This window comes from Leucoraja erinacea, chromosome 6 (assembly GCF_028641065.1).
Source record: "Leucoraja erinacea ecotype New England chromosome 6, Leri_hhj_1, whole genome shotgun sequence".
NCBI classification, from domain to species: domain Eukaryota; kingdom Metazoa; phylum Chordata; class Chondrichthyes; order Rajiformes; family Rajidae; genus Leucoraja; species Leucoraja erinaceus.
Genome location: NC_073382.1, coordinates 48,132,507 through 48,159,320, shown reverse-complemented (window position 1 = coordinate 48,159,320; position 26,814 = coordinate 48,132,507). Strand labels below are relative to the sequence as shown.

General features: G+C 44.1%; 1 protein-coding gene across 1 annotated transcript in view; it reads left to right on the top strand.

Moving 5' to 3' along the window:
• Window positions 1-25,972, top strand: part of LOC129698088 (anoctamin-7-like) — a 41,267-nt gene extending 15,295 nt beyond the window's left edge. The window contains exons 3-11 of the mRNA XM_055636954.1: window positions 1,163-1,330; window positions 4,853-4,907; window positions 9,337-9,477; window positions 13,154-13,364; window positions 14,437-14,559; window positions 16,796-16,891; window positions 20,591-20,679; window positions 21,564-21,685; window positions 25,255-25,972. Of these exons, the coding sequence (XP_055492929.1) occupies window positions 1,163-1,330; window positions 4,853-4,907; window positions 9,337-9,477; window positions 13,154-13,364; window positions 14,437-14,559; window positions 16,796-16,891; window positions 20,591-20,679; window positions 21,564-21,685; window positions 25,255-25,362 (1,113 nt within the window). The 3' untranslated portion in view covers window positions 25,363-25,972. The remainder of the gene's footprint in view (window positions 1-1,162; window positions 1,331-4,852; window positions 4,908-9,336; window positions 9,478-13,153; window positions 13,365-14,436; window positions 14,560-16,795; window positions 16,892-20,590; window positions 20,680-21,563; window positions 21,686-25,254) is intronic.
• The last annotated feature ends 842 nt before the right edge of the window (window positions 25,973-26,814 follow it).

Genomic DNA, 26,814 nt, shown 5'->3' with positions numbered 1-26,814 from the left:
AAATCCTTCTTCAGACTGATGTCGGGGGGGGGGCAGGAAAAAGAAGGGAAGCGGCGGAGACAGTAGGCTGTGGGAGAGCTGGGAATGGGAGGGGAAGGAGGGAGAAAACAAGGACTACCTGAAATTGGTGAAGCCAATGTTCATACGGCTGGGGTGTAAACTACCCAAGCGAAATATGAGGTGCTGTTCCTCCAATTTGTGGTGGGCCTCACTCTGGCCATGCAGGAGGCCCAGGACAGATATCGGATTCGGAATGTGAGGGGGAGTTGAAGTAATGAGCCGCCGGGAGATCAGGTTGGTTATTGCGAACTGAGTGGAGGTGTTGTGCAAAGCAATCGGCAAGCCTACACTTGGTCTCACCAAGGTTGATCATACGCTGAATAATCCAACCACATTTTTGTATGGAAGTGGAAAGAAATAATAGAAATTTCATTCATTGCAACATGTAAAAAGAGTTGAGATACTGTATTATAATTTTGCTGCATGTCATTGTGGTATATATCATTTCTTGATTGGTGAATATGTTTAGTTTGTGACTTTATTTGAAGCAGAAATAATATGTGAATGCTTCATTGAGCATAATTCCGACTGATAACTACGCACTTCGTCCGAGCACAATATTGCATGCGTCATGCAAGCCATCTTAAATTATCACCTAAACTGTCATTTTGCAACCTAAAAAGCTGCCAAGGTTGCCTGGCTGACAACAGAGAAAAAAAGTTAAGTGAGAGCCATGCATCAGCATAAGGATTACTTCCTTAGAGTCATATACATGACTGTCATTGATTAAACAAGGAACTGCAGATGCTGGTTTACAAAATAAGGCACAAAGTGCTGGAGTAATTCAATGGGTCAGGCAGCATCTCCGGAGTAAAGAATAGTGATAGTTGGGACCTGATCCGAAAAATCACCGATGCTTGGGTTCCCCAGAAATGCTGACGGACCTGCTGAGTTGCAGTAATTGAAGAACCTTTGGGTTAATGTGCCCCTGCAAGAGTCATTGAATGTTTAAAAGTTTGTGTTCAAAAAATGTTCACTCTGAAGGCAGTAAGGTTCATCTTTATCGGGTCCTTAAAGAAAAGAATGTGAATTGTAAATAGACATGATCTACAAATTGGAAGATATTATATTTACTAATGTGTTTCTTCTCGTTCTATTCAAGGTTGTCAAATTGGAAAGGATGGGATGCTTTCAGAGATTATTGGACCATTTTAAAACGGAAACTGTCATGAGCACTGTCAGTGCGCACTATGAACATGAGAAAAGACATCTGTTTAAAGGAATTGGAAATGAGGAAACATTTTTTCGCCCTGCACTGAGATCTCTAATTGTAAATGGATCAATTTGTTGTGATATTTTCTTAGAGCGGGAGGTTATCTCTCCATTATCTTACCACATAGAACATAGAGAAGTAAATAGCAGGAACAAGTTATTCAGCCCACAAGGTCTGTGCAGTATCTGATGTCAAACTAAACCCATCTCAACTGCAAATAAACTAATCTCATCTGCAAAACTAATCTCAGTTTCTGAAGTTGCCAGGATGTGAGAGTGAGCTACAGGGCGAGGTTGCCCAGGCTAGGACTTTGTTCCTTGGATTGCAGGAGGATGAGGGGTGATCTTATAGAGGCATATAAGATCATGAGGAAAATAGATGGGAGTGAATTCATAGTCTTTTACCCAGAGTAGGGGATTCAAGAACCAGAGAATATAGATTTAATGTGAGAGGGGAAAGATTTAATAGAAATCTGAGGGGCAACTTTTGGGTATATGGAACGAGCTGTCTGAGGAGGTAGTTGGTGCAGGTATTATAACAACATTTAAAAGTCATTTGGACAGGTATATGGATAGGTAAGGTTTAGAGGGATATGGACCAAACACAGGCCGGAGTGACTAGCCACGATGGGGCATCTTTGTCGGCTTGGGCAAGTTGGGCCGAAGGGCCTGTCTCTGTGCCGCATGACTATGAATTTAAGCATTTTTCTGATCAGTGCCACATTCGTAGTCTCAATGCTTTACTGATCCAGTTCTGATATGAAGCAGCCACAGATGTACTTGTGTATCCCCAGTGGAGTTTAGCTGTGACGTTAACCTGACCCGGAGGGCAGTTTGTAATCCCCAGACATTAAAAGTTGGCTCTACAGTCCTATGTTATTTTACCTGCAGCTTTAGCATTATTGTTGTCCTAAAGAATACCAACATGTTTTTTTTTAATCAAAGCGCAAGAAAAGTCCAATTATTTTTTAACCTGGCTATTTGTATAAAATCATGAGAGGAGTAGATAGGGTGATTTTTTTACCCAGAGTATAGGAATCAAGAACCAGGGAACATAAGGGAGAGAATTAAGATTCACCTGAGGGGCAACTTTTTCATACTGAGGGTTGTGGGTATATGGAATGAGCTGCCAGTGGAGGTATTTGAGGCAGGTACTATAACAGCATTTAAAAGACACTTGGACATGTACAGTGGCTTGCAAAAGTATTCATACCCCTTGAACTTTTCCACATTTTGTCATGTTACAACCACAAACGTAAATGTATTTTATTGGGATTTTATGTGTTAAAAACCAACACAAAGATGCGCATAATTGTGAAGTGGAAGGAAAATGATACATGGTTTTCAAATTATTTTACAAATAAAAAACTGAAAAGTGTGGCGTGCAAAAGTATTCAGCCCTCTTTACTCTGATACCCCTAAATAAAATCCAGTGCAACCAATTGCCTTCAGAAGTCACCTAATTAGTAAATAGAGTCCACTTGTGTGTAATCTAATCTCAGTATAAATACAGCTGTTCTGTGAAGGCCTCAGAGGTTTGTTAGAGAACATTAGTGACCAAACAGCATCATGAAGCCCAAGGAACACACCAGACAGGTCATTGATAAAGTTGTGGAGAAGTTTAAAGCAGGGTTAGGTTATAAAAAAATATCCCAAGCTTTAAACATCTCACGGAGCACTGTTCAATCCATCATCCGAAAATGGAAAGAGTATGGCACAACTGCAAACCTACCAAGACATGGCCGTCCACCTAAACTGACAGGCCGGGCAAGGAGAGCATTGATCAGAGAAGCAGCCAAGAGGCCCATGGTAACTCTGGAGGAGCTGCAGAGATCCACAGCTCAGGTGGGAGAATCTGTCCACAGGACAACTATTAGTTGTGCACTCCACAAATCGGGCCTTTATGGAAGAGTGGCAAGAAGAAAGCCATTGTTGAAAAAAAGCCATAAGAAGTCCCGTTTGCAGTTTGCCACAAGCCATGTGGGGGACACAGCAAACATGTGGAGGAAGGTGCTCTGGTCAGATGAGACCAAAATTGAAGTTTTTGGCCTAAATGCAAAATGCTATGTGTGGCGGAAAACTAACACTGCACATCACCCTGAACACACCATCCCCACTGTGAAACATGGTGGCGGCAGCATCATGCTGTGGGGATGCTTTTCTCCAGCAGGGACAGGGAAGCTGGTCAGAGTTGATGGGAAGTTGGATGGAGCCAAAATCTTGGAAGAAAACATGTTAGAGTCTACAAAAGTCTTGAGACTGTGGCGGAGGTTCACCTTCCAGCAGGACAACGACCCTAAACATACAGCCAGAGCTACAATGGAATGGTTTAGATCAAAGCATATTCATGTGTTAGAATGGCCCAGTCAAAGTCCAGACCTAAATCCAATTGAGAATCTCTGGCAAGACTTGAAAATTGCTGTTCACAGACGCTCTCCATCCAATCTGACTGAGCTTGAGCTATTTTGCTAAGAAGAATGGGCAAAAATTTCAGTCTCTAGATGTGCAAAGCTGGTAGAGACATACCCCAAAAGATTTGCAGCTGTAATTGCAGCAAAAGGTGGTTCTACAAAGTATTGACTCAGGGGGGCTGAATACGTTTGCATGCCACACTTTTCAGTTTTTTATTTGTAAAAAAAATTTAAAAACCGCGTACCATTTTCCTTCCACTTCACGATTATGCACCACTTTGTGTTGGTCTATCACATAAAATCCCAATAAAATACATTTACGTTTGTGGTTGTAACATGACAAAATGTGGAAAAGTTCAAGGGGTATGAACATTTTTGCAAGCCACTGTACATGGATAGGAACGGTTTAGAGGAGTATGATCCGAATGCATGCAAATGGGACTAGCGTAGATGGGGTATGTTGGTCGACATAGTGGAGTTGGTCCGCAGAACCTGTTTCTGTGCTGTATGATGCTGTGATGGGTCTTTTACTGATTTGCTCTAAAGAGAAATTAGAGAAAAACAGTGTATTGCATAATTGGACAAAGTACTTAATTTTAGCCTTTCCCTAGCTCTAAGAGAATCATTTTCAGAGGTTGAAAACAGTGGGCATTACTTTAAGGTGAGAGGGGTAAGGTTTGAAAGAGGGGTGCAGGATAATATGTTTTACACAGAGAGTGGTGGGTGTCTGGAACATACTGCCTGGGGTGGTGGTGGAGGCAGATACCATAGTGGTATTTAAGCGGCTTTAAGATGGGTACATGGATAGGTGAATGGAGGGATATGAATCATGAGGGGTAGGTAGATGAGATTAATTTATCTTGACATTATGTCCTGATTTGACATTGAGGGCCATAGGGCCTGTTCCTGTGATGTATTCTATGCTCAATTTATGTACTCTTAAATCTATTTTGACCTGAGATCACAATTCGAATCACAGTACTCTGACTGATGTTTGGGAATGAGAGAACTGGAAATATAACGTTGAACAGTTTATGATACATGATATGAAGCTTGGATTCTGTTTAATATTTGTAGTATATAGAATGATAATGGCAAGGTAAATGTAGGCCAGGAAATGTATAAAAATATGACTGTGGACTGATCTATTATCTTTTTCTATTTTCTAGGTTCAATACATTCTTACAAACATACCTATAGAATTTGGAGAGAAAGATGTGGAAGGTAACATTTGTTTTAGCTGACAATTAAGCATTAATTTGTGTACTTGTATTACAATTAATTCTGCTCCGATTTAAGGTACGATAGAGACATTAGATTTTGACCCACAATTACACTCCTGTAGTCAATCTATTAAATGCCTCATGTAGCAATGTTATAACATTTTGAGATTTAAAAAATCAAGTCTGCAATTTATCCCATCAGATAAAGCATAAAACAAAGTTTAATTTGACACAAGGGCCACATCTAACTCCCTCTTAAATATAGCCAATGAACTGGCCTCAACTACCCTCTGTGGCAGAGAGTTCCAGAGATTCACCACTCTCTGTGTGAAAAAAGTTCTTCTCATCTCGGTTTTAAAGGATTTCCACCTTATCCTTAAGCTGTGGCCCCTTGTCCTGGATTTCCCCAACATCGGGAACAATCTTCCTGCATCTAGCCTGTCCAACCCCTTAAGAATTTTGTAAGTTTCTATAAGATCCCCTCTCAATCTCCTAAATTCTAGAGAGTATAAACCAAGTCTATCCGGTCTTTCTTCATAAGACAGTCCTGACATCCCAGGAATCAGTCTGGTGAACCGTCTCTGCACTCCCTCTATGGCAATAATGTCCTTCCTCAGATTTGGAGACCAAAACTGTACGCAATACTCCAGGTGTGGTCTCACCAAGACCCTGTACAACTGCAGTAGAACCTCCCTGCTCCTATACTCAAATCCGATCGATTGGAATGTTGCGGTTTGCGGTGAATTTAAATCCCATATTGGCAGGAAAAACACTGCCGGTTCGTATGGGGCCTAAATCACCTTTTTGCAACATAAAATTTGGATTAAAGTAATCCTAAGAAGCAAGTTTATATGTAAAATAAACGGCTTACCTTTATCTGTCCCTTACGGGAGATCTGTCCCGTTGTCGGCATTGATGGCGTTAGAAGTCGATTTTTATTTTACTCCTGCGATTAAATTCTCCAGCGATGTTTTTTGAAAACTTCAGAGAACGGATGTCGGAGCGATTTTTCTGCAGCAGCTAAACAGGCTGAGATAGATCGACTCCGACAGGCAGGAGAAAACGGCATTTTAATCCCGCCCCCCTCTCAAAGGCGCCAAAGTCGCGCACACGGCCAGTGGCAGAACTGCAGTGCCGCTGAAGGTAGGTATTGTAACATACCTACCTCATGCCCCTCCACTTCCACCCATATTCCTTCCTCTAGCATCACAATTCGCAACTTCTTACATTCTGCAACTCTTCAATCCTTTTGTCTTACACCTTCTGTCTTTTCATCTCTGCCCATTGTCCTGTCATCTGTTTATCAAAAATACCCCTATCCTCTATCCACCTATTAGCTGCCAAGCTTTGTCCTGCCCCCACCTCTCTCCCAGCTTTCATTCCCCCCCCCCCCCCCCACTACAATCAGTCTGAAAAAGGGTCCCGGCCTGAAATGTCACCATCCATGTTCTCTCGAGATGTGACCTGCCCTGCTGAAATTCTCTATTTTTGCAGTTCCTAGTTTCTACTATTTAATTTTCTCCACCAATTCTCCAAAGCCTTCATGTCCTTTCTAAACCACAATGCCAAAGATGGATCCACTGCTCTAGCTGGGGCCAAACAAGTATTCATTAAGTTTAAGATCCACATTATTAACATGCTGCCACATTCTGAGGTGTTATTCACACAAGCATTGCCAGATCTCTCCATCTTTGCAAATTGTACCATTTGGCCTGTTTTATTTTCCCAACCAAAATCTGATGCCCCACTCTTGTTTTCTGTATTGAAATGCATCTGCCCAACACTCTACCAGTCTGAATGCCATCTCTCGGAGTTCGTTGCTCCCTTCTGTCTTTTGCCTCTACCAAATTTTGTTGTCTGCAAACAGTGTAATTCTGCGTTTTGCCTCGTCTTACGTTTTCAAGGTATTTTGACCTTTGTTAATCTATAAAACCCCCAATGGTTCAATCTGATCTTTATTTAGCATCATTTTGACAGACCTGAGGAGCAAGAACTGTTTGTCCTATTCAACAGGGAATTCAAGTTCAAGTTCAAGTGAGTTCATTGTCATGTGTTCCTGATAGGACAATGAAATTCTTGTTTTGCTTCAGCACAACAGAACATAGTAGGCATTGACTACAAAACAGATCAGTGTGTCCATATACCATTATATAAATATATACACACATGAGTAAATAAACTGATAAAATGCAAATAACTGATGAGAATTGGATGAGGTAATCCAACATAATTTATCATCTGAATAAAGCACAGTCAGCAATAAAGTCTGCACCTAGTGCACATCAAGAAGTCTGTTTCTACCTACTCAAGTTGCAGCACTCAACAGTTATAGGATCTGCATTGCTTTTATACACAGCAAAAAAATCACTTGACCTCAAGTATTATTTGAACACCTAACTGTACCAAACATGCAATCATTTCAGATATAGGCTGAGTCATGATCAAATGATCCCCTTAACAACAACTGCAGATACTGGTTTACTGAAGAAGTGTCTCAACCCAAAACAACGCCTATCCATGTTCTCCAGAGATGCTGTCTGACCCGTTGAGTTACTCCAGCACTCTAGATTTTCACATGGATTTAGTATTGTCAATAGTTACATCGATTGAGGAAACCTTTGCTGATTTTCACAGTCCCAACATTTTCAAGCCAAAATCTAATTTTCTAACATACGTCCTGTCAGTATTCTTGTATTTGTCTTAATGTAAAAGCACCCCTTTCAGTCCTTCAGTGTATTATTTTCTACTTCTTAAACATTCAAATTAACCTGTAAATATTTGGCCCCTGGATTGGTTATGACAGAAATATTGTTTTGTTTAAGTGTTGTTTATCTCATGTGGTTGACACCTGCCCACAGGTTAGCATCACAACTGCATAACGTGTTCTCTTTCAAAACAATATGATATATACCATGGCTCTGCCTGCGAAATATAGTGACGACCCGTCTGAATTGCTCAGCACTGAAACATGCATTGAACAATTTTCCTACTTTTATTCTTCTGTTAGCAAACCAGCCATGGTAGGAAATTCCACATTCACTCTGTCAAAGTCAACCTGTTATTTAATATGTAGGAAGGAACTGAAGGTGCTGGTTTATAACTACCTTGAGGACCGAGTGCAGACTAGGTGATCGTTTCACTGAACAGTTACGCTCAGTCCGCCTTAGCCTGCGTTAGCTGATAGTCAAATAATTTAACTCCCCTGAAGAAGGATCTTGACCCAAAACAAAAATATTCTCCAGATATGCCACCTGACTCGCTGAATTACTCCAGCACTTTGTGTCTATCTTCTGCTATTTTAATGTGTTGTATAGTGGAACTACCCACCTGAGATTAAACATCTATTCCGACAGAGGAAGAACAACTAAAGTCATCCAGCACTAATTAGCAGCCAAGGACACAAAGTGCTGCAGTAGGGGTGGCACACAGTGGTGCAGCAGGCAGAGCCGCTGATTCACAACGCCAGAGACCTGGATTTGAACCTGTTCTCGGGTGCTGCCCGTGTGGAGATTATACGTTCTCCCTGTCACCACGTAGGTTTCCTCCGGGTGACCGGGCTTCATTCCATATCACAAAGTTTGGAGGTTAATTGGCCGTGAAATGTCCTAGGTAGACAAAAATGCTGGAGAAACTCAGCGGGTGAGGCAGCATCTATGGAGCGAAGGAAATAGGCAACGTTTCGGGTCAAGACCCTTCTTCAGGTCCTAGTGTGTAGGGAATGTAGGAAATGTCCTAGTGTGTAGGGTGTGGATGAGAAAGTGGGATAACATAGAACTAGTGTGAACGGGTGATCGATGGTTGGTGTGGTCTCGGTGGGCTGAAGGTCCAGTTTCAATGTGGTATCTATCTGGATTCTCTAGGCTTTAGACTTTAGACTTTAGACTTGAGGGATACAGTGCAGAAACAGGCCCTTCGTCCCACCGAGTCCGCGCCGACCAACGATCCCCATACACTAGCACTATCCTATGCAATAGGGACAATTTTATAATTGGGCTGAAGGGCCTGTTTCCAAGCTGTATCTCCAAACTAAGCTAATCTCAGCAGGTCAGGCAGGGTCTCTCCACAACATGGATAGGTGATGTTTCGGGTCAACACCTTTCTTTGGTATGAAATGTCACCTATCCATGTTCTCCAAAGATGCCGTTTGACTCGCTGAGTTACTCCAGCACTTTGTGTGTTCTTTTCTGTAAACCAACATCTGCAGTTTCTTGTGCCTATTTATTAGGTATTTTTGAGGCAGAAAACCTCTTGCATGGGATGATAAGGGCAGAATCAGGAGAATGGGGTTGAGAGGCAAAGACCTATCAGTCATGACTGAATTGTGGAGTAGACTCAATGGGCTCCTATGACATGAGAGTAATAATGCATCATATATATTTCCTTTTAATCCTACATGAGTATTCTATTGAAATCTCTTACTCTTGCAACAGGCAAACAACGCTTTTCAAGGAACATGCCTGCTCTACCGTATCTTCTTTTGAAAAAGGCATTCAGATCTTCTTTCATCCTGCACGACAGAGAAAATTTGCAATCTGAAGAGGATTCCAGTCAACCTTCACCGCAAAATATTGGTCAGTAGAAGAAAAGCTGCTGGCAATGACTGTGATTGGAGATTCTTGCATTATTATTTGTTTTATAGGTCACACTCTCATCTCACTCCTGCAATCGGGAAGAAAGTAAAGGAGCCTGAAATCCGTAGCGTCCAGGTTCAGGAGTACCTTCTTCCCTTCAACCATCAAGCTATTAAACACTACAACCTCAAAATAGGCGTTGAACTACATAGACTTGGGGCATTATTTCTCACTTTGCAGTGTTATTTGTTTCATTGTTTTTTTACTTAAAGTCATAGACTCTGTTGTGCAAAAAGGCCCTTCGGCCCAACTTGAACACGCCTACCAACATGTCCCATCTACACTAGTCCCACCTGCCTGCATTTTTCACACAGAGAGTGGTGAATCTCTGGAATTCTCTGCCACAGAAGGTAGTTGAGGCCAGTTCATTGGCTATATTTAAGAGGGAGTTAGATGTGGCCCTTGTGGCTAAAGGGATCAGGGGGTATGGAGAGAAGGCAGGTAGGTACAGGATACTGAGTTGGATGATCAGCCATGATCATATTGAATGGCGGTGCAGGCTCGAAGGGCCGAATGGCCTACACCTGCACCTATTTTCTATGTTTCTATGGCCCATATACCTCTAAACCTATCCTATCCATGTACCTGTTTAAATGTTTCTTAAACGTTGCGATAGTACCTGCCTCAACAACCTCCTCCGGGAGATCGATCCATACACCCACCACCCTTTGAGTGAAACAGTTACCTCTCAGGTTCCTATTAAATCCTTCCCCTCCTCACCTTAAACCTCTGGTTCTTGATTCCCCAACCCTGGGTAAAAGACTGGACTTGCACATCGCGGACGGAGGACACACAAGGTAGGCTCAACTCATCTGCCGTGGACAGAGGACCTGCACCTTAGACCGGAACCTGCCTGGAATGCCCAGCTCACACACTGCATACCGGGAACTCGCCCACCGTAGACAGAGGACATGCGCCGTAAACGGTAACCCGCCCGAAAGGCCCAGCTCGCCCACCTAGAGTGGAAGAAGTTGGGCGGAGGGCCAGTAAGCAGACCTTCAGCAGGAAGCAGTGCATCGTTGGATAGTGGAGCAGGCCACTGGAGGCCCTACAACAGCCTGGGGCTTAGCTGGACAGGTCGCCGCTCCAAATGGCCGAGCGTCTGGACCACACACGGCCTACAGCATTGGAGCAGCTGCAGAGGACAGCATGGCCATTTTTGGTCAGGTCGACTTCGCAACTCCATCAGGACAATGGGCCTTCATGCCAAGAACCCTGCACTTACAACTGGCACTTGAAAATGGCACCAAACTGGCGACTCTGTATAGTGTCTCTATCTAGTCGTCAAGAGAGTTTATTGTCATGTGTCCCAGATGGGACAATAAAATTCTTGCTTGCTGCAGCACAACAGAATATTGTAAGCAAAAATACAGAACAGTTCAGTTCAATATACACATAAATAAGCAGATAAAGTACAATAGGCTGTTACAGTTCAGAGTCTGTTTGTTGGCGAGTTTAATAGCCTGATGGCTGTGGGGAAGTAGCTGTTCCTGAACCTGGAAGTAACAGATTTCAGGCTCCTGTACCTTCTGCCCGATGGTAGCAGAGAGATGAGTGCGTGGCCAGGATGGTGAGGGTCCTTGATGATGTTGGCTGCCTTTTTGAGGCAGCGACTGCGATAGATCCCTTCGATGGTGGGGAGGTCAGAGCCGATGATGGACTGGGCAGTGGTTACAACTTTCTGCATCCTTTTCCACCCCTGGGCACTCAAGTTGCCAAACCAAGCCATGATGCAACCGGTCAGCAAGCTCTCTACTGTGCACCTGGAGAACCTCTTTGATATACCGACTCTCCGTTGTCTTCTCAGGAAGTAGAGGCGCTGATGTGCTTTCTTAATAATTGCATCAGTGTGCTGGGACCAGGAAAGATCTTTGGAAATATGCTCGCCCAGGAATTTGAAGTTCTTGACCCTTTCCACCATTGATGTAAACGGGATAGTGGATCCCTAGTAAGGTAGTTGAGGCCAGTTCATTGGCTAAATTTAAGAGGGAGTTAGATGTGGCCCTTGTGGCTAAAGGGATCAGGGGGTATGGAGAGAAGGCAGGTACAGGATACTGAGTTGGATGATCAGCCATGATCATATTGAATGGCGGTGCAGGCTCGAAGGGCCGAATGGCCTACTCCTGCACCTATTTTCTATGTTTCTATGTTAACCCTGTCTATGCATCTCATAATTTTATATACTTCGATCAAGTCTCCCATCAAACTCCGGCGATCCAGAGAAAATAAACCAAGTCTGCCCAACTTCTCTTTGTAGCTGTCACCCCCTAATAGAGGTATAATTCTGGTAAACTTCTTCCCCATGCTCTCCAAAACCTCCACATTCTTTCTGTATGGGACAACCAGAACTGCATGCAATACTCCAAATGCAGCCTAACCAAAGTCCTATAGTGACGGACTTTGTATAGATTGCACTACATACTTCAGCTTGCAGTATTATAGTCTGGTTACCTAGTATAACAGATAATTTGTAGTATTATTGTTTATTGTATATTTATTTGTTATGTTGGTGCATTATTGTGCTTGTAAAGCTTCAGCAAATCCAAATTTAGTTGGCTTGGTCCCGGTGCACATTCTTGATTCTTAAAGGGAAGTAAATGTCCGTCCATCTTTTGCAACAATGTCCTCCTGTCATAGTTTATAAAGTATACCAAAAATGGTTGAAATCCACTCCAATTTCTGAGCATTTATTATTCCCTGAAAATAATGCATTATTGCATCACAAGTCTACGAAAAATCTCAAAATAAAATAGGCAACAAATAATGTTTTATGTGTATAAATCTGTAAACAGTGTGTAAAATATTCTTGTTTTCCTGTTGGCTTGAGGTGTGAATTATTAATAATAATAATAATAATAATAATAATAATAATAATAATAATAATAATAATATATTTTTTTGTCATTGCACATAAGTGCAACGAGATTTGGTATGCAGTTTCCATCTGATGTCATAACTTAAATAACTAATAAAATTTAGATTTAGATACCCTGAGAACATGGTTGTAAAAAGAACATTAAAACAGTAAAAGTCAAAACAGTTCAAACAGACTAAAGTGCAGATGTGTCTGTGCGACGTGGCCATCCGAGGGAGACAGTCCATGGGGGTGGGGGGCACTCAGCAAGGCCGGTTCAGAGCTGCTATAGCTCTGGGAATGAAGCTGTTCCTGAATCTGGAGGTGCGGGCGTAGAAGGCTTTGTAAAGTCTGCCGGAGGGAAGTAGTTCGAACAGTCCATTACAAGGGTGTGAGGAGTCTTTATGGATGCTGACGGCCTTCCTGAGGCACCGTGTGTGGTAGATGCCCTCCAAGGCTGGTAGCTGTGTCCCAATAATCTTCTGCGCTCTGTGGACGATGCGCTGAAGAGCTCTCTTCTCCGCCTCTGTGCAGCTGAGATACCACACAGAGATGCCATACGTTAATATGCTCTCTGTGGTGCAGCAGTAGAAGATTGTCAGCAGCTGTTGACAATTGAAAATGTTTTTTTGTGTACCTTCGATTCTCCAGCATCTGCAGTTCCTTCTTAAACACTGAAAATGTTTCATGTTGCTTTCATTGTTTAATATGGACAGAAAAACTTTTATTCCTCAGCTGTGAGTGACCTTATTTATTTTGCAGATCTTAAAACTGTTGGACCTACCGATGCAAGGATAGAGCTGAATAAATTGTGGGCAAACACCTACTTCAAGTTCCAGCCCCTTTGGAAAATTCGAAATTATTTTGGTGAAAAAATTGCGCTTTATTTTGCTGTGATGGAAACTCTTCTAATTTCTCTGATCATTCCTGCATTACTTGGTTTAGCTGTATTTGTTTATGGTCTTCGTTGCAGGTATTGTAATTTTCTCATTTATTTTCCACCAAAAACACAAACCTTATGAACTTGAGCAAAACACAAAGTGCTTGAGGAATGGGTCAGAGGCAGAGACTATTGCAATGTTTAAGAAGCAATTAGACAGGTACATGGATAGGTACACAAAAAAGCTGGAGAAACTCAGCGGGTGCAGCAGCATCTATGGAGCGAAGGAAATAGGCAACGTTTCGGCCCGAAACCCTTCTTCAGTACATGGATAGTACAGGTTTAGAGGGATATGGGCCAAATGCAGGCAAGTGTGACTCGTGTAGATGGGACATAGGTTGGTGTGGGCAGTTGGACCAAAGGGACTGTTTTCACACCGTATGACTCAATGACTAATTGGAGAGGTTTTCTCCAGTATCCATCTCTCAACTCAATCCTTCAAAAACATTATCAAGCCCTCAACATCTGTGGAAATTGCTTTCTGTGTTTAGTTTAGATTAGAGATTCAGCGTGGAAACAGGTCCTTTGGCCCACCAAGTCCCCGTCGACCATTGATCACCCATACACTAGTTGTATCCTACACACTAGGGACAATTTACAGAAAGCAATTCACCTCACATTTTTTTAGTGTGGGAGGAAACTAGAGCGTCCAGAGAACACGCACACAGGCACAGGGAGAACGTACAAAACACCGTACAGACAGCACAGGTAGTCAGGGTTGAACCCGGGTCTCTGGCGCTGTCAGGTCACTGTGCCGCCCCCTTATTTCTTAAACTAAGCAATGGCTACAGTTCCAAAGTGTTTTGGGAAGTCATGGAAGGTACTTCGTAAATATAGATCCTTTCTCCAAGCAGTTATGTAACTTTAGATTTAGTTTTAATTTTATTATTGTCCGGTGTACCAAGATACAGCGAAAAGCATTGTTTTGCATGCTATCCAATCAAATCAGATAATACTATACATAATTGCAATCAAGTCAAATGTCAAACTCAAGTACAATAGGTAGAGCGAGAGGAAACATACAGAATATATTTCTCAGCATTGTGGCATAACATGTTAAGTTAAACTGTATAACTCTTCAGTTTTTTTATACATTCTCTTGCAGTATAAAATGTTACAATGCCAGCTATGAACTGGATGAAACTTTTCGCGAACAGAACTACAAAGAGCTGTGTTCTTCGTCAAGTAAGATGGCAAACATTGTGAACAGATCTGTTGAGATATTGAGGTAAATATTGACATTCTGTATCAACTTTAAGTAATTTGGAATAACTCGGTCTTTGGTTGCCAACACTAAGCAAATGATGGGGTATTGGCTGATAATACTGACCATAAGACACAGGAGCTGAAGTAAGCCATTCAGCCCATCGAGTCTGCTTCGACATTCAAATCATGGCTGATGTATTCTTCCCACTCAACCCCATTCTCCTGCCTTCTCCCCATAATCTTTAACACCCTTACTTATCAAGAGCCTGCCAATCTCCTCTTTAACAATACCCAAAGAATTGCACAGATTCATCTCCCTCTGACTAAAGAAATTCCTTCTCATCAGGCAATGGTCTCTTCACTGCAGGCAGTGACTAGTGGGGAACCGCAAGGCTCAGTACTGGGACCCCAGCTATTTACAATATATATTAATGATCTGGATGAGGGAATTGAAGGCAATATCTCCAAGTTTGCGGATGACACTAAGCTGGGGGGCAGTGTTAGGTGTGAGGAGGATGCTAGGAGACTGCAAGGTGACTTGGATAGGCTGGGTGAGTGGGCAAATGTTTGGCAGATGCAGTTTAATGTGGATAAATGTGAGGTTATCCATTTTGGTGGCAAAAACGGGAAAGCAGATTATTATCTAAACGGTGGCCGATTGGGAAAGGGGGAGATGCAGCGAGACCTGGGTGTCATGGTACACCAGTCATTGAAGGTAGGCATGCAGGTGCAGCAGGCAGTAAAGAAAAGCGAATGGCATGTTGGCTTTCATAGCAAGAGGATTTGAGTATAGGAGCAGGGAGGTTCTACTGCAGGTGTACAGGGTCTTGGTGAGACCACACCTGGAGTATTGCGTGCAGTTTTGGTCTCCAAATCTGAGGAAGGACATTATTGCCATAGAGGGAGTGCAGAGAATGTTCACCAGACTGATTCCTGGGATGACAGGACTGTCTTATGAAGAAAGACTGGATAGACTTGGTTTATACTCTCTAGAATTTAGGAGATTGAGAGGGGATCTTATAGAAACTTACAAAATTCTTAAGGGGTTGGACAGGCTAGATGCAGGAAGATTGTTCCCGATGTTGGGGAAGTCCAGGACAAGGGGTCACAGCTTAAGGATAAGGGGGGAATCCTTTAGAACCGAGATGAGGAGAACTTTTTTCACACAGAGAGTGGTGAATCTCTGGAACTCTCTGCCACAGAGGGTAGTTGAGGCCAGTTCATTGGCTATATTTAAGAGGGAGTTAGATGTGGCCCTTGTGGCCAAGGGGATCAGAGGGTATGGAGAGAAGGCAGGTACGGGATACTGAGTTGGATGATCAGCCATGATCATATTAAATGGCGGTGCAGGCTCGAAGGGCCGAATGGCCTACTCCTGCACCTAATTTCTATGTTTCTATGTTTCTATCTCCTTTCTAAAGGTGCCTCATTTTAGTCTGAGGCTGATAAAGGATTGTTTATGAGACAGAAAATAGAGAGAAGTGGGAAATATGTCATTTTCAGGTTTGCAAACTGTAACTTGAGGGTGCAGCAGTGATTATTGCTGGTGTAAAAATACCCAATGACTTGGCCTGGGGGGCCTCCTCGCGACCAGAAGGCAACACCGACCGCCACTTGGTGTCTGGATGGTGGACCAGGGCGAGGAAGTGCAGGGTGCGGAGGGGGGGGCCCAGTCGACGGCAACCAGGTTCCAGACTCTCAACAAGTCCCTGTAGAAGTCGGGCATCCCCATCACGACCGCACGGCTGACACCCACCATCGGGATCCGAGTACAACCTTGAAGGCAGCGGCTCCGTTGGAAAAAGTGCGTCGCCAGCACGTGCCACCTGGGAGGATGCCCTGAGTACAGGTATCTCTGCAAGGTCCTGAGGCGGAGAGCCGCCAACTTGGTGCGAATGCACACCAGCTACTGACTGCCCTCCTCGATCGGGAGACTCAGGACCGCTGCAGAGTCCGCTACTTGCCTTTGGCAGGCAGAGTCCGGTGGGGACACCCCTTATTTGAAGGGATTCACCCCAGGGCGTCACATGAGTGGCAAGGGGTGTAGTTTAAAGATACTATTGAGTATACCATGATTGAATGCATGGATACTGCAAATATATTAAGAGTTTTTAGACAGTTTTTGTTTTGTATACATTTTCAAAATTCTGAATATAGTTTATTTTTGGAAATAAATTACTGCAAGTGAGTTGGGTATGCAGATAGCTTCACCATGTATCAATGTAAATTTAACCAAGCTTTGTGCTGTTTTATTTCAGAAGTGCATGTGATAACATTGGTGGAAGGAGAAAAATAATTGAGAGGAGACTTAACACAACCTGTGCTACTACATTCTGGGCCAATGCAACATTCCAGTAAGTGTTTGACTTTAAATCACAATTTTGCCAATGTACAGGCACTCCCTGACTTACCTAAGGGTTACATTCTGTGAGCTTTTACATAAAGTCAGATTTTACGTGAGTCGGAAGCACCATACCCATCCTATGCCTCAAATAACTCACTAGGAGTATTAACTGTCTCAGTGGTGTCTGGCTGCATCTGAGTCTCTTTCTGCAGCGCGAGGCATTCTGGGCAAGCTCCACCGCCATAGCTGGCATAAGTTCCGTCTCACCGTTGGGCAACTTTCTGCAGTGCACGGCTTTCTGGATGAGCACCACCACAATTGCTGGCTTGCTTTCGATATAAACTTGAGTAATTGTACAGTGTTGTGGAAATTACAAACTGCCTTGATTGCAGTAGGGACTGGGTACAGAACTGTTTATGTAAGTAGCCCATTGCATATATTGAGGCGTGTCAGTAGTGTCATTTAATTCCATAACATTAAAAATATAGTCAATGAACTGGTGGCACAGCTAAATGCATTCATGCTGCAGATTTAAATATATAAAACAGCAAATTATTTTAATTACCCTGTCCGAAGTGATATCAATGGGAACACCGAAGCGGGCAATCCAGTTTGCTACAAGGGCCCGAGCGCATAACCGGGCGGAAGTGTCCACGAGCGGGATGGCCTCCGGCCACCATGTAAAACGATCTACCACCGTCAGTCAATGCGACACACCCCGGGGTGGCGGCAGCGGCCCCACGATGTCCCCGTGCACATGGTCGAACCACCGGTGTGGCACCGAGAAATCCTTTATCGGTTCACGGATATGCCGATGTATCTCGGACGACTGGCACGGGATGCACGCCCGTGCACAGCGACCGACCTGCTTCCGCAGACCGTGCCCAATTAACCTTGCCGCCACCATGGCAACCGTAGCCTGAATCGACGTGTGGGCCAGGCCGTGGATCACCTCGGAAATACGACGGCGCCAGGCCGCCGGGACAACTTGCTGCGGTTGTATAACGTTGCATAAAATGGAATCACCCGAGGGACACATTGGTCTTCCAGCACCAATCCGGAGATCGCGGTACAGTAAGCTGGCATTTCATCGTCCGTCAGCTGCACCACCACCAAGGTGGAGTAGTCTATCCCGACGGCTGGGTTGAGCACGGCTGCGATCTCCGCACGGGACAAGGCGTCCGCCACAAGGTTGCATTTACCGGCGGTGTGCCGGACATCGGTGGTGTATTCCAATATGGCTGTCAGCTGGGGCTGCTGACGAGCGGACCACAGATCCGAGACCTTGGCGAACGCGAAAGTGAGGGGCTTATGGTCTGTGAAGGCCACGAAGTGCCGGCCCTCCAAGAAGTACTGGAAATGCCGCACCGCGAGATGTAAGGAGAGCAACTACCGGTCAATGGCGACACTCTGCTGAGTTCAGCTGTTGGCAGAAGAAGGTGAGAGGCCGTCTTTGACCGTCGAAGCACTGCTCCAGGATCCCACCGACTGCGGAGTCCAAGGCATCCACGGTAAGAGCTGTTCGCGGGTGCACTACGGTCTGTTCGCGGGTGCACCACCAGCGTGACCGCCCGAGCCAGGGTATCCTTTGCCCCTTCGAACACTGCCAGACAGCAGTTGGAACAGCGGCTGCATGATCTTAGCCTCCGCCAGAACGAACTAGTGATAGAATGCCACAATGCCCACAAACTCCTGAAGTCCTCGCATCGTGGGGAACCGGCGTATGTCCTCAACCCTATTGGGCAGAGGCATTGCTCTGTGCCGCGTCACCCGGTAGAAAGTCAATGTCCCGGAGGCCGAACTGGCACTGAGCTTAACCACCAGGCCATGCTCGCTAAGGTGCTGGCACAACAAACAAAGGTGGGTGCAGTGCTCCTGTCACATGCAACTTGCCACCAGGATGTTGTCCAAGTAAATGAAGATGAAATTCAACCTCCGATCCACGGTGTCCATGAAGCGCTGGCAAGCCTGCGCAGTGTTCTTGAGGCCGAAGGGCATCCGCAGGAATTCAAACACCCCAAAACGGGTGATAATCGCAGATTTGGGGACATCCTCTGATAGCACGGTGATTTGGTACCCTCGGACTAAATCGATCTTTGTGATGGGTTGTGAAGCCCTGAATGTGAGGAATCGGGCACCGGTCGGAAATCGTAGTCTCATTAAGGTGGCAATCGACCCCACAAGGCCGCCAGCCCCCAGAGGCCTTCGGCACCATGTACAGCGGGGAGGCCCATGGGCCTTTGCAAGGCAACCGTTTTTTTCCCTGTTGCCAGCCGGGCAACCTCGGCAGCTATTTAGGTTGCCAAATGACAGTTTAGGTGGTCATTTAATGTGTCAAAACGCCACATTACCGGACATTCAGATTAGATGTACGTGTTGTGAACAGCAATGTAGATACCTATTTTGTACGCACCAGATTTAAAAAAATTTATTGATAAACGCTGTTTCCATTATTCCCACTTTAGAATTAACGTTAAAATTTCAACTGAAATATTTCCTGACCAAATTTGTGATGTATATCTGTATACATACTGTAGAAGTAAAACCTGGATAAATCCAACGAATAGTTGTGAATGGTGCCCATTAAATAACTACAGTACTGATACTCCATATTACAAGCATTGATTTGCCGTTAAAATGAATTCTGTAGTAACGTGTCAACGGTAGCAGTGTCAATCTAACACTGCGGGTTTAATCTTTCACATGTTCACAATTTAACCGAGCGCCGGTCCCAGGCGTACAAATGATGGATTTCACCTGCCATCGCGGTGCCTACCGGCGGCCGGCTCTGGAGTATCCCGGGAATGCACACAGTTGGCGGCATTTGCGGGCTGCTGCCCCCCAGTGTTGGTGGAAAAAGCACCACATCCTTCTCTCCTGTGCCACTTGTCTGGTCTGTGGCTCTTGTGGGCGTGGTCCTGGGTCGCTGGGCCTTCCAGAGCGCTGAATCGATCCGGTCGAGTGATTCCAGGGATTCCAGCTCGTCGATGCACGCGCTAGTCTTGAGTGGATCTTCCAAGCTCTCCCCTGAGAGCTGCCGACAGATGCCACGTGGCAACTGCTGCAGGTAAGTGTATTCAAATAGAAGGCAGGGCCGGTGGTCACCCATGAGTGTGAGCATCTTGCTGGAATTCCACCTGACGGAACCCTGGCTACCGGTGGCGAGGTATCAAAGGTAGGCAGCTTGAGGGCTACCGCATTGAGCTCGGCCTCGTAGGCCGCAGTGGCAGGTTGAGCACTGTACATTTTTGCATGAACTTTGTCCAGCATTCCACTCCTGGTCGTTGGGGTCACCAGTGTAGCGGGGACTCCAGGAGTCCAGCCAAGAATGTGGCGAAAACGAGTTATGTGAATGAAATGGTCTTTATTACTGCACTGCGCTGCTTCCAACTCCAACCCCGTGACCGGGCGTGACCCGTCCTTAAATACCCCGGGTCAGACCCCATGACCCAACACCTCCAACTCTGAGACGCTCAACTCCTCCCTCCTGAGCCGAGGGTATGCTACCCCGCGGCCAGCCACCAGGTCCCGCCACAATCAAATTAAAATTGTCTACAATTTAATGTTTCTTATTAACTGCTGGTTACTAATCATCTAAAAATAAAATAATCATCACTCTTTTATATTTTATTTTTTGACTAATTAATGTTTTTACTTTTATCTTATGATTCCTTTGAGTGTAATTATTCTCCCATTCTGTTTCTCGCAGAGAGTATTCGGGCGATTTCATTACAATACTTCAGTCTGCCTTGGATAATAATGCCACACCATGGTTTGGTCTTATTGTTTGCCTGTGGGGTAAGGAATCTGCCAATGAACTCAATAGAGAGCAAGAAAAACAAATAGAATAACCTCTCATATGTTTAACAGTTTCCCAAATTAAATGAAGATGGAGAAAATATTCACAGCTGTGGGATTCTTTTGGATATTATTCACACATGACAATAATAATAATGGAGAGGAGGTTGAGATGTGACCTTGGAGAAGTATATAAAAGTATACGTATGGGCAGAACAGTGCGCAGCTGGGAGAGCTGTCTCACACCTGAGTTCAATCCCCACGTCGGGTACTGTCTATGTGGAGATTGCATGTTCTCCCTGTGACCGCGTGGGTTTTCTTCGGAGGCTCTGGTTTCCTCTCACATCCTAAAGAAGTTTGGTTTTGTACGTTAATTGGCCTCTATAAATTATCCCTCGTATGTAGGGAGTGGATAAGAAAGTGGGATTCCATAGAACTAGTGTGAACGGGTGATTGAGGGTGGTGGACTGAACGGCCTGTTTGTATCTGTAAACTCTAAACAGAAAATCAGCTTCTAATGGCAATCAGAGGACAGATTTGAGATGATTGCAAAATAAATTGGTGATATATGAAAAAGCTTCAAGGCGATGAGTGACTATTCACTTACCAACTGGGTGTGGGATACTGATTCGATGTTAAGATTCACAGAAAAAGACACAAATAAACACTAGAAAGGAAATAATGAATCTGGAGGTGTGCGTTTTCATACCTGTACCTCATGCCTGATGGGAGAGGGGAGAAGATGGAGTAACCGGGATGCGACGTGTCCTTGATTATGCTGGTGGCCATGCCAAGGCAGTATGAAGTGTAGATGGAGTCAATGGAAGGGAGGTTGGTGTTTAGTTCACTCATCAAGTTGCCCGACAGTGTGCCATTGTTTTCAGGAACGGTTTTTCTGGAACTATGGAAACGGGTCAATGCAAAATTGGTGTACGGATGGGATGTTGACAACTTTGAAAATGATGAGCCAACCAGACCTGAGTTTTATGGAACATCTGTGAAAAAGGTAGTTTTATTGTTTACTAGACTAAGTGGGTCCTGTCCCCTCAACGCACAGTTGTGGGGGGGGGGGGGGATGGATGGGGCGGCGGCCTGTGGCGGCACACACACACACACACACACTAACCACTCCCCCCCCACACACACACTAACCACACTCCTTGATATTATATTAATATTATTCATTCGCTCCTTTTACCACATCCCTGCCCTATCCACGCACGCATAGTCCCCAACTCGCAGGTACGTCTAGAGAGGGAGAGGGAGGGAGGTAGAGAGAGCGGGCAGAGAGAGGGGGTAGAGACAGAGATAGAGGGGCACAGACAGAGATAGAGGGGCAGATACAGAGAGAGAGAGAGGCAGAGAAAGAGAGAGAGAAGGGGAGGGAGGGGGAGCAAGAGGGGGAGAGAGACGGGCGGAGGAGAGAGTGGGGGGGAGAGAGGAAGGAGAGAGGAGGGGGAGAGAGGGAGGGAGAGAGGGGGGGAGTGAGGAGAGAGGCTGGGGAGGGGAGAGGAAGGGGAGGGGGAGGGGAGAGGAAGGGAGAGAGGAGAAGGCGGAGGAGAGGAGGAGGGGAGCAGGGCGGGTGACCGGCGAGCGGGGCGTGCGGCCGGGGAGCGGGCGTCAACCAAAGGACTGCGAGTTCGGCGGCTTCAGTTCAAGGCCAACTTGCTCGTTCTTTTTTGAATATTTTCAGTTATAACTCGAGAAATAAAGCCTGATATTTCCAGATAAGGCAATTTTGGACTCCACGGGAAAAATCTCTACCGGAATATGTAAAAATGTTACCATTACCGCATCGTTTTTTTGCGAAGATGTGATTACACACAAACACACAAATAAATACACATCTAAGATCAGAGTATAGAGATAAATTCACAAACTTGGATTTAGTGCACCATACGTATAAATAAGGGCCTTTCTTTTTGACATCACACACATCACATCGTCTATTTCGAGGATTAATAAATGCACAAAATATAATGTATGGACGTCTGTCTTTACAATAAAAATATAATTTTTTTCCACCAATTCTTTCCAACCCAAATAAAAATATGTGGAATTATTCACTATATGATAGTGCATAGTGGAACCGAAGGCAGCCCATAGAAGTTCATATGTTCCAGGAGCAGAATTTAGCCATTTGGCTCCACCATTCAATCATAGCAGATCTACCTTTTCCTCTCAACTACATTCTCCTGGCTTCTCCCCATAACCCTTGACACCCTAACTAATCAAGTTGATAGTTGAGATTGATATTGTGCAGTGATCAAGAGTCTGAAGTTGTTGGGAAGAAGCTATTCTTGAACCAGGTGGTCTTGTTTTTCCATAATATGACCAAGAACTATAATAGAATAATTCCTCAGAATCGGATCATAATTCATTCACCCACTCTCAGAAGATAATGAAGCACCTACAATTAATGAAATGCATGAATGATAGGTAGATTTTGTGGAAAATGGCAAATGTAATTGTTTACTGACCCCTTTGAAAAATTGAAAGAAAAAAACTCAATGATCTTTTGATTTCAGCTTTACGTTTTGCTAATAAGGATATTTAATATGTTTGAAAATAAAGAGACAGTGAGTACAAAGCTATTTAGCTGACTCATCTTAGTCTTCGGGACAAAAGATAGATTTACTATCTATAATCTTTCTTTCTGATTCTTTAAATGGAAGATCCTCTCCAAACTAACGCAAGTTTTAATTATAAACTTGCAACAATTTTTTTTCACAAAGTGCGTATTCCTCTTCTTTCTCTGAGAGAAATCTCTCACGTTTCATAACAGAATATCATCTGCTGTTCAAATTCCTTGAAAGTAATTATGACCTGTGCGGGGATATTTAAAGAATTGGAAGATCTTCCACGTAAAGAATATAGAAGAATCTGCTTTTCCTCTTGCATTTTCACTCCAAACTTATTGCTGATCCATAAAATCACAAGATATGTTGGCATGCTGCAAGATTCAGAATTGTCCCGATCCTCACACAGAAATTAATATGTGACATCAACATTAATTGCATTAGTATTAGGATCATCCAACAATGATTGGTTGGGGAAGGGGAAGATAGAACTGTGGGGAAAGAAATGCATTGAGATGATCCAATTTTCCTCAAATAAATATTTGTCTATGTGGGGTATGAATGAGATGGATTTCTCTTCAGTTGATTGAGGCTTTGTGTTTTGGCTGTCATCCATCTTCATCAATGATTGTTAGGGATAACCTAACCTATTTTAGAAACTGCAAGATCGTTCTACTGCTTCACATACCATCCTTGCAAATCCATCTGGGGATCTGGTTTGAATAATAAACTTTTCAATAAAGTATACCTGTTTCCAGGACTTGAGGGCCTGAGCTAAATGGAGAGGTTGGGCAGGCTAGGACTTTATTCCTTGGAGCACAGGAGACTGTGGGATGATCTTATAAAGGTGTATAAGATCGAGGGGAAGAGAAAGGGTGAATGCACACTTACGCACAGCTGGGGAATCAAGAACCAGAGGACATGGGTTTAAAGTGAGAGGGGAAAGATTTTATAGCTACCTGATGGGCAACATTTTCACAAAGAGGGTGGTGGGTATATGGACGAGCTGCCAGAGGAGGTAGTTGAGGAAGGTACTATAACAACATTTAAGAGACATTTGGACAGGAACATGGATAGGAAAGGTTTAGAGGGATATGGCCAAACGCGAGCAAATGGGACATGCGCAGACGTGCAACTTGGTCAGCATGGGTAAGTTGGGCCAAACGACCTGTTTCCATGCTGTAAGGCTCTTTGCCTCTATGACTATTTCCTTTTATCGAGATTGTTTTCAGGAATGGGTGAATATTGTAGTCTCTTGTAGCTTATTAGTTTAGTCCCATGTTAACTAATCTGCTTACAGCTACATCTGTATCCTTTCCTGCCTTAGCTACTTAGATAATAGCCATTAGGGCTATTTGATCGATTTGAATTTAGTTGATTTCTACGGCACACTGCAATGAATATTGAGTGATATTTTGATTAGAATACTAATCGCTTAATTTTCAGAACAAATAATTTCCAGAGCAATGAGAATGTTTCATAGAGGTAGTTACTCTGACTTGTTCTAAATTGAAGTTTAGTATTTATTGTCTAATGTAAAATAACCATCTCATCTTCATCCCGCACTGTCGTGGCTGGATAATTTTCCATAAGATCCTGCATTTCTTGCAATCCTAGAACCTTAATGGAAATAAATCAATTCAGAAGAAACATGCCTGCAAATGTAATAAAATAGAATTTCAGATGCTGGTTTATTCCAAAGATAGACACAAACTGCTGGAGTAACTTAGGCAGCATTTCTGGAGAAAATGGATAGGTGAACATTTCAGGCCGGGAAGACGGGTCCCAACCTGAAACTCCAAAGATGCTGTCTGGCCAGCTAAGTTACTCCAACATTTTGTGTCTAAACAGGCCTCCAACTTGAGTTTACATTTTGGTTGAGTTTGACATTTCCAAATTTACCATATTACAGTGGTTAATTATGGATTTGCATGGGAAAAGAAAGCAACTCAACAGTTTCAGTAAACTGAGTATCATGTGTTCATTTATCCTCTAGAACCCAGTTACTGGTGAAGATGAACCTTACTACCCAGGTACACTGAGGCGAGCAAAGATGCTTCTTTCATTTTTGGTGGGGATGCTCATGGTAAATATTCCTTACTAATGGCTTTCATTTCTTTCTTTTACTGATGAAATATCTCCTTTATCCCAACGCTTCCAATCCCTCATCAACGAGATAGATAATTACCTGATGAGGATATGTTCAGGAAGAGCTGCTACTTTGCAGCACCAGAGTCCTGGGTTTGATCCTGACCTCGGGTGCTGTCTGTGTGGACTTTACACTTTAGACATACAGTGCGGGAACAGACCCTTTGGCCCACTGAGTTCGCGCCGACCAACGATCACCCCGTAAGCTCGCACAATCCTCCACACTAGGGACAATTTTACAACTTATCAAAGCCAATGAACCTACAAAACTGTGCATCTTTAGTGTGGGAAGAAACCGGAGCACCCGGAGATAGTCCACGAGGTCACAGGGAGATCACATGAACTCCGTACAGACAGCACCTGTAGCCAGGATCCAATCTGGGTCTCTGGCACTGTAAGGTTGCAACTCTACCGTTGTGTCACTGTGCCGCCTAATGTGTGGAGATTGCACGTTTCTATGTGACTGTGTGGATTTCCTCCGGATGCTCCAGTTTCCTCCCACATCCCAAGGACGTGAGCATTTGTAGGTTAATTGGCCTCTGCAAATTGTTCAAATGCAGAAACAAGGACCTGCAGATGTTCGTTTGCTAAAAAAGACACTGGAGTTATCAGTGGGTCAGGCAGCATCCCTGGAGAACATGGATAGGTGATGTTTCGGGTCGGGTCTGTAAATTGCCCCGAGTGTCTAGGAAGTGGATGAGATAGTGTGATAACGTGGAAACTAGTGTGAACAGGGGATCGATGGTCAGCGTGAAGGGCCTGTTTCTATGCTATATCTTTAAATGATTCAATTCCTATCATTGTTTTGAGCCAGCACACAGTGTCTTTTTTGTGAAAAGTAGTTCCTTGTTTCTGCTCTTTAGCTGCAACCTTGGCTAACACAATAATGGTCAATCAAGCAGCTAAGTTTCCATTTGACAATATGAAATATGACAACCATAATCCCTCCCAGTTTCCTCCCCACTCTCCAACTGTTTAGCTTAATATATTTTTGTCATGTGTACTGAATTACAGTGAAAAGGTTTTTGTTGTGTGCTATCCAGTCAGTGAAAAGATTATACACTATTACAATCAAGCCGTCCATAGTGTACAGATACAGGATGAAGGGAATAATGTTCAGTGCAAGATAAAGTCCAGTAAAGTCTGATTAAAGATAGTCTGAGGGAATCCAATGAGATAGATGGGAGGTCAGGGCCACTCTCTAGTTGCTGGGGCCGCGGAGTGTTTCTGGAAGTGGGGGGGGGGCTGAGTGCTCACTGATCACTGGCCTTGGGGATACCCGGCGAGGGAGTGGAGGGACTGAGTGGGCGAGGGTGTGGGAAGGGGGTGCCCCCCTCCCACGGTAGGGACTTTTTGAAATTTGATGTATTAAAATCATGTTTTAATGCATTGTAGAAGTATGATTTCA